Source organism: Pocillopora damicornis, chromosome 10, assembly GCF_964200805.1.
Source record: "Pocillopora damicornis chromosome 10, jaPocDami1.2, whole genome shotgun sequence".
Taxonomy (NCBI): Eukaryota; Metazoa; Cnidaria; class Anthozoa; order Scleractinia; family Pocilloporidae; genus Pocillopora; species Pocillopora damicornis.
This window is the reverse complement of record NC_142679.1, coordinates 5,461,522-5,470,000: the sequence shown is the minus strand read 5'-3', so window position 1 is coordinate 5,470,000 and position 8,479 is coordinate 5,461,522. Positions and strand designations below refer to the sequence as shown.

At 37.6% G+C, this 8,479-nt stretch overlaps 1 protein-coding gene across 1 annotated transcript; it reads left to right on the top strand.

Moving 5' to 3' along the window:
• The first annotated feature begins 1,723 nt into the window (after window positions 1-1,723).
• LOC149038614 (E3 ubiquitin-protein ligase TRIM45-like) lies at window positions 1,724-5,486 on the top strand. The gene has a single exon (XM_089184877.1). The coding sequence runs from the start codon at window positions 2,556-2,558 to the stop codon at window positions 4,728-4,730; it is 2,175 nt and encodes a 724-aa protein (XP_089041003.1). The 5' UTR covers window positions 1,724-2,555; the 3' UTR covers window positions 4,731-5,486.
• Window positions 5,487-8,479: the final 2,993 nt, after the last annotated feature.

The following is an 8,479-nucleotide window of genomic DNA, read 5'->3' as shown; positions in this document are numbered from 1 at the left end:
AACCAAAGTGATTTGATAGAGAGAAAAGAGAGGATTCATAAGTTATTTATCGGCTTGAGGTAGTGACCGACGTGTTTGCTTAAAAATACTGCCCAGCCGGAAAACGAGGTATATTTATGAAAAAATGACAACGAAAGTTGGGATGTACTCGGCGATTCACGAAAGCGTTACCGTGGCCCGTGGGCAGAGATAGGAAAATACTGACCGGGTAAAGAACCAATCAGATTGCAAGATTCGTTACCGTGCCCTCTAAAAAACAATAAATATATATATTTATAGATTTACCACCAAAATTAAACAGTACAGAGCCTTGATTAAAAGTCGTAAAATATCACAAATTTATTTTTTTCTCAGAGAGTACGGTAACGAATCCTGCAATCTGATTGGCTCTTAGCGCGGTCAGTATTCCTATCTCTGCCCATGGGCACGGTAACGCTTTCCCGAGTACATCCTAATCTCCACTAACATTTTTCCAGGAAAATATCTCGTTTTTCTGGCTGGGCAGTATTTTTAAACGAAGACGTCGGTCACTACCTCAAGCCAATAAATAACTTTGGTTGACAAGCGGCCTAAAAACCGTCTGTACTTAATTTTAATCCTTTACAAAAAGTACCTAGAAAGTTAAACGCGAGGTATTTGGTTACAATTGAATCATAGATCGAACTTTCATTCATTTAATATCTGAATTCTCTCAAACGATTTGTTCGTGGTGAAATGGCGAGCGAAGTCTTCAGTTCTACTTCAAATACGCTTTTGGTGAGTCTTTCCAAGTTCGTTCATTTTGGACATTTGTACCGTAAATTGACAAAAGAAACTGAAGGAATTCAATGAGAAAAAGTCGCATTAAATCCCCTTGTGTCTAGTTGAAGTGGTCATTCGAATTTACTTGTTGTGTAGGAAAGACCAGGTTTACACACGCCTTTACAGCAAACAACGAGCAAGCTCTCACAACTTCAAAATAAAAAAAATTTGAATTTACTTACAATTAATTTCCTTGCCATTTACTTACTGAATAGAGGCAAATCTTCGTACGTTAATCAATCGTCGATGAGAGTGAATAACACTTTCCGTAAGATCATTGACTGTTTTTGAAGAAAACATTGTCGTGACAGCCCTTGCCAAACTAATTCTGTTGTTCTTTCAAAAGTGTACAGGCGCTTTTTTTTCTTACACGCTCTCTAATTGACAGGTGTCAGATTGTGACAGATATTTGTAAAAATGGTGAAGCCTCTTTATTTCCATTACTTCAATTTTAAATACCCTTTACTCGTTCAAAAATTGTTCAGTTTATGAAAGATCTTGCAGTAATGACAGCCATAAATCATTCGGGTTCGTTTGGAGAGAATTTCGTTAAGTTTAAGTGAAAACAATGTTATTCACCAGCCTGGGTAGGTCTGTATTGGAAAAAACTGTGCACTCTGTCTTGAGTACAGTTTTTCCCGTAAATGTACAAAATGTTTTCAACTTTTTAGCTGTATATTATGATTGTTCACTGGCTGAACTAAAACAGCTAATTAAGCGTTTACTACTTTGAGTTTTCTCTCTTTACAGGCAGTTGTTTATTTTTCAAAATGTTTGTTCGGTGTATAAAATTAAGTTCTCAAATGTGCGTGTGTGGATCAGTAACTTGTGCGGGCTCAGATGGTTTAACAAGATAATTCAGAATATTTATTTAAACATGAAATGACGGTAGAAAAAATAACGAGGATCATCTGATGACGAAGTATTACAAAAACTTTATTCTTTTTACAGTTAGTTATTACACCATTATTTTTAATACAGTTATCTATTAGAATTTTCTCCTCACTATATTGTCCCAATTTTAAACACAAACGTAATAACTGCAAATGCGTTTCTCTCTGTCTGCTTCCGTTCCCAGTGTCGCTATTTCGTTGGTCTCCGCTGTTTGAGAAGCCCGGAATGAGCTTTGCAGAATGCTACTTGAAAGGACGTCTGATGTTTCTTTCAATTTTACCGATATATTCAGAGCGAGCCGCGAGAAAATATTCATCTCTTATGGTTTAATTATTAATAACTATCACAGATGTATGCTCAGACACATCGAATGGTATGCCTGTGGTTGCTTGTTGTTAATTTTCCGAGAAAGCGCTTTGGTTAAGCACTCATTCTACGAAAAGCTGTCAGACAATGATCTTTTGTTAACAAATGCAAATGCATTGCTCTCTGTCCAGTATCGTTATCACGCTCTCTCGTTGGTATCCGTTATTTGAGAGACTAGGACGAGCTTTGCAGAATGATACATGAAAGGAAGTCCGAAACACTACGGAAGGTGAAAAAAAAACACATCATTTACTTAAGTTTCTTTCAATTTTACTGATATATTCAGAGCGAGCTGCAAGAAAATATTCATCATTCAGGGGTTTAATAGTTCATCACTTTCACGGATACATACACAGACACATCGGGTGGTATGCCTGTGGTTATCTGTCGTTAATTTTCCGAGAAAGCGCTTCGGTTCAGCACACATTCCACGAAAAGCTATCAGAAAAAGATCTTTTGTTAATACGGGTGCCAGTCAAAGAGCCAATTTCACCATGGATGTTCAACAACTGTTCAAAAACCTCAGGAAAGAAGCTGAATGTCCTCTGTGCTTAGAGACAGTCAAAGATCCCAAAACTCTGCCATGTTTACACTCATTCTGTTTGGTATGCCTAGACAAACACGCAAACTACGCAAGAAGACAGCTTCAGACAGCAATCAGATGTCCGGTTTGTCAGGCTAGCTTTCAAATCCCTGAAGAAGACACTTTTGGCGGCCTACCCGCGTCTTTTCATCTCAACCGATTGGTGGATCTCCTTGCTCTAGCGGATGGTGGCACAGATTCCCAACAATGCGGCAGTTGCGAAGAAAACAACAGTGCAACTCACTATTGTTTTGAGTGCCAGAGCTTTCTCTGTACAACATGTTTTGAAGCTCATCAACGCATCAAGGCCACAAGAGGCCACAAAAATATCTTTGTCAAGAATTTGCAGGCAAGCGATGTTGACAAGTTGATACGCAGACCAGCCATGTGTTCAGAGAAATACCACCAAGATCAGCCACTCGAATATTATTGTCAATATTGTAACGTTTGCACCTGCATAAAGTGCAGTGTTGTGAGTCATAATCACCACACAATGGTTGATATGCAGAAAGCTGCAGATGAACAAAAGATGCAAATAGCTGAAGCTTTGAAGAAAGTGAAAGCAGAAGTTGTTATTTTCGAAAATGAAATGAAGCACCAAATGGAGTTAATGGACGAAAACAAAACACAAATATCGGCTGCAAGAGAGAAGATGAACGAGACTGTGGACAACTGTATCCGCTTATTAACGGAGCATAAAGCGTCGATGAATTTGAAATTCGATGAAATTAATCAAGCGCATCAAAAAGCTCACGCAACACATCTGGAAAACTTCCAGCTCGCTGTCACTCAGTTAAAAAGTTCTCTTGAACAAGGTGAGAACATCTTAGAGAGGAATATCAATGCTGAAATTTTGCAAACGAAGCCTGTGATTATTGGACGCTGCGAGGACCTTTTGAAAGCAGAAAGACCTGCGACTTACGAACCACCCCATGTAAATTACGTTATAGAACAGAAAATGGATGTTGTGGATCAAGTTGTGGTGAGCCAAACAGATCCCTCTTTGTCAAGTGTCGAAGGACTTTTGAGGGAAGTGAAAGAACAGATAGATACAAATTTTGTTGTTTTCACGAGAGATTCATTTGGAAGACAGTGCTATAACGAGGATGATCATATTATGTGTGAAATTTGCACTTCAACAGGGGATAGTTTGGAAACAGATCTGGAAATTGTAGACAAGGAGGATGGTTGCTACACAGTATATTATACACCAGATCGTGTTGGAATAGATGAGGAGGAGATTGAAGTGAAGATTGAAGTGAATGGAAAACCGCTGGATGATAGTCCTTGCAGTGTTGTTGTCATCCCTATGTATCAGTATGATTTTGAATTTGGTTTAACTGGTAACGGACCAGGACAATTTAATACTCCTTATGATATTGCCATAAGTGAGGAAACAGGAACTATTGCTGTATCTGACTACCAAAATAAGAGAATTCAGCTGTTTGACTCTAATGGCGGCTACCTGAGAGAGATAGGACTGACGGCTAACTGCACCTCATTAGACTTTACCAAGTCCGGTCACATAATTGCCGTTACTCCTGGTGACGTTCACAAAATTTCTTTGTTTTCTAAGGAGGGTCAGTTTGTCAAGCACATCGACAGTGAGCACTTGAAGTTTCCTTTTCATATATCCACTGATGAAGAAGATTATATAACGATATGTGATCAAGAGAGTAATGAGGTCATAGCCATCTCTCCTGACGGAACAGGGTTAGTAACACGAATTGCTGCTTCAGAGCATGATCAGTCAATTATGTGCGCCATCTACCACGAAGAAACAGCCTGTTTCTTTGTCTCTGATTCTAAGGCTGACTGTGTCAATGTTTTTGATGAGAATGGAAACTTCTTGTATGATATTGGTCGCGGGAGTTTACTTTATCCTGTCGGCCTTGCTATTGACAAATGTAACAATTTGATCGTTTGTGATACTGGGAACCAGAGACTCGTGATATTTACTACTGAGGGAGACTTTCTGTCAGAGACTGAACAATGTTTCCACGCACCGTATTTTGTTGCCGTGTCTGAAGATGGAAACGTTCTAGTCACTGATTATGAGAAAAATTGTGTTTATCGTTTTTATTAGACCCGTAATCGCGATATACTTGTTAAAGATAAGTCTTACAGCCTGAGCTTAGGACTCATTCATCAGCATAAAACACTCTTTTAATGAAGTAAATGGGAAGAGTGGACAGAGGGAAGTAAGCATCATGATTTTTTTTAATTTTTGATGAGATAGAAATTTCATTAGGTGCCTATTACTTTGGACTGCCATGGTGCAGGGTCAAATTAAGGCAGTAATAAAAAATGAGAAAAGAAGTTCTTTTAAACTGCTCTTTGAAATAGTTTTCTGGTAGTCTTCTCCCATATAGATATGGGAAGATCATTCCAGTAGTAACATCTAATGATTGTTGGACAGAATATCCTTAGATATTTTTATATAAATTTTTCAATAAGACCTGTTGTGTTGATATAGGGTTTAAAGATTAGACTTTCTTTTTAAGTTTAGGGTATGATCATAAGCATAAACAATTTTTTTAAACAAATTAAAAAGAAAGAATGTATGAGAGGTAGTATGCCTGTTAAATTCTTTTACATTTTTGACAAGGTAGAAAATACATCAATTGCTTCACATAGAGGACTGCGGACACATTTGATAAAAAAATATTTCTAGGGGTATATATATATATATATATATATATATATATATACACCACCAAAATTAAACTATACAGAGCTTTGATTAAAAGTCGTAAAATATCACAAATGTAGAAACTTTTTTCAACTTTTTAGCTGCATATTATGGTTGTTCACTAGCTGAATAAAACAGCTTATAAAGCGTTTACTACTAGAAGTTTTCTTTTTTTACAAGCAGTTGTTTATTGTTCAAAATAAATTTTTGGTGTACAAAATTAAATTCGCAAACGTGCGCGTGTAGATGAAGTGTAAATCGAGTACTTGTACATTTTATAAATTTTCCCTACGGGTTCAGTCTTGCGCAGTATATGCGATGGTTTGACAAGACAATTCAAAACTTAATTTTAGAGGGTCTATCTAGAGCGCTGATAGCGTAAAAAAAGGTTTTGTTTGTCTTTGAAAATGGCGACCAACTCTTTTTGAATTGGCTACCACTTTGAAGAATTTAGGAGCCAAGTGGCAATCAGAAAAAAAAATTCACGCCCTGTATCAGTACTTAGGGAGTGTTGAGAGGCAGACTTTTGTTACTTAGTGAGGGTGGAGGCGCGAGGACGAACTATTAGTACGCAGGGAGGGGTGGAAGGTGGTTATAGAGGTAAATGCTACTGCTTAAAGGAGTTTTTACTGGATCATACAAATTTTTTTGAGCGGTTTTTCTGAATGACTATTTTTTGTTAAAAATTTTTGAGCTGGGCTGTTCTTTTTTCATGCGAATGCGAAACGGCCATCTAAACACTGCACTTCAATTGTAAGTAAAAATATGGCCAATTCTCGTTTTTTGATCCTCCACTGTTGAGTCATGCGTGTACCTTTAAGTTGACATGTTCCGATGCTAAATGACACTCACCGCTTATCACGAATCCTCTTTCAGTTGCTTCACGTTTCCCTTTGTGTGGACAGTATATCATTACTAAATTTATTTATCATCCTCTTGTCATTGATTAATGTTTTGTACCAGGGCTGGTACTTGCAAACAAAAGAAAACCTCGTTTTTAACATCATGCATGGCAAATTTTGGTTTGACGGCGACTTCTTTGTTCTTTGTTCGCCAGCAAGGAGCTCCGCCAGTACCAGTCGCTTTCATAAACTAATTTTTTCTCTTCTTGACAGAATGGTGCTTTCTTTCTTCTTTGGGCCTGTTTCTTTTTTTTTTTTTCTCTTTTTTTACCACAGACTTTCTTTCGCTTTTGATTTTTTCATGAGCAAATAGATTCCACGAGTGAATTTTGTAAAGTGCACGATGTAAACAAAATATGGAATAAACATGAAAATCGAGCCCAAACATGAACAGTTGCCGCGCGGGATTCGCCCAGGTGCGCGAGCGAGATTATGACACCTTCCTGATTTATTAACTTTTATTTGAAAATACGTTTTTCTAAATAACTCGGGTGCTTTTAAAGATTTCTGGAAATAATTTTGCGGAAACGTTAGGTTGAATGTTTGAATTCAATTTAGTCAAATAAAAGAAAAATCTTTTTTTTTTTCCGCCTCTGAAGGTGGGAAGTTTGCCCTAAAAACAAACCTGTTATTTGAAAAATTATCCAGCGCTGAAACTGTGCTGTTTTAATCATCAATGTGCGTAGTGGAATGCGTGATATGACACTTAAACGTTTGTTTATGTATCAAAAAGGGGAAACCTGTTGAAGTCCTAAATGTAATAACTGTCCTAAATGTAATAAAGTCCTAAATGTAATAACATTTGGTCCTAAATGTAATAAAGTCCTAAATGTAATAACGTTCGGTCCTAAATGTAATAAGCCTCCTATGCAATCGTTTAACTGCGCTAACATTGAAATGTTAAAGTGACAGCTGTTGCGCTAAAGAATCCTCTGTCCAATATTTATGGAATATTGCAGGCTCACTGATATTAATCAGCGTCTTTTTATTTGTTAAAGAGGTAGGTTGAGAAGCATTGGCTACAAAACCTTATACTGATACTGATGTGCTTTTGGCATCAAATTGACGGACGCAAAAGCAACAAGAACGTTGACTAATAGCCCTCTCTATATCATTGGCTCAGACTCTTCAGTGTAACAGATTTTGACGAAATACTTCTGTCTTCAGAGCTGAAGTTAACACTTGATGAACCGAATTACAAGGAAAAAGAAGTCCACAGACTTATACGTTAGACATATTCTGGGCTCAGAGGGGCATTCTTTGTACGGTCTTCCCTTACCAGATTTGTACGGGTCTGCATAAAATATATTCATAGGCGTTATTGACCGAGCGTGAGGTCAAAATGGCTTTATATTGGCTGAGTTTTTTTTTTTTTTTGCGTTTTTATGGACGGAGACGAGGTCACGGTCCATAAAAAAGTAGAAAAAGAACGAGGCTAATATCCAGTAATCTTGAAAATACCAGCATGGTCAAGAGAGTTTATATTCTCTTGGCTTAATCATTAAAGGATTCATTGTATAGCAAAAGATTTCGCTTTGATAAGAATCAAGAATGGCCTGTTTATTTCGAGAGCCGATAATGAAAGCCAACTGTGTTTGCAGTACAATAAACCCAAGAGGGTCGTTTATTTTTTTCTATGTATATGCAAATATTGTCCAAAAGTTACGAACTTTGTAAGTTTTCTTGCGTGGGATCAATACGGGGTATCCCGAGCGGGCGAGGGTGGGCCCATCATGCCCGCTCAGGTAGCCAATCAGAACACAGGATTCACTTCATCTTGCCCACGTGCGCTGCTAGCTATTTGATAAAGTGACTAGTGAGCAAGATATCGACTGACCAATCATATGCTATCCCATTTCACGATCACAGATCTTGACATGTTACCTTTTTTCCACGCAAGAGTCAAATTGAACCATTGAGCTACAACAATCAACACATGATGGTCAGTTGACGGTCTAATGAACCATTCATTTTTTTCCTTTAGCCCCTTATGACGGGTTCATCAGTTCCGCGAACCGAAATATTAGGAAAACGTATATTTTACAGTTGATCTCAAGTTTATATTTCATTTTTTGTCTTCACCTCTTCTCCCCGCCGTGAGGGGAGCAAATGAATAGCTAAATAGATGAATGAAAAAAGAAAGCTCAACAGTTTCCACTTATAGTCATATGGTATATGAACTGATTACTGAGGTGGAGTAAAGCCATAGAAGGCTGGAAATGCAATACCCCAAGTTCAAAA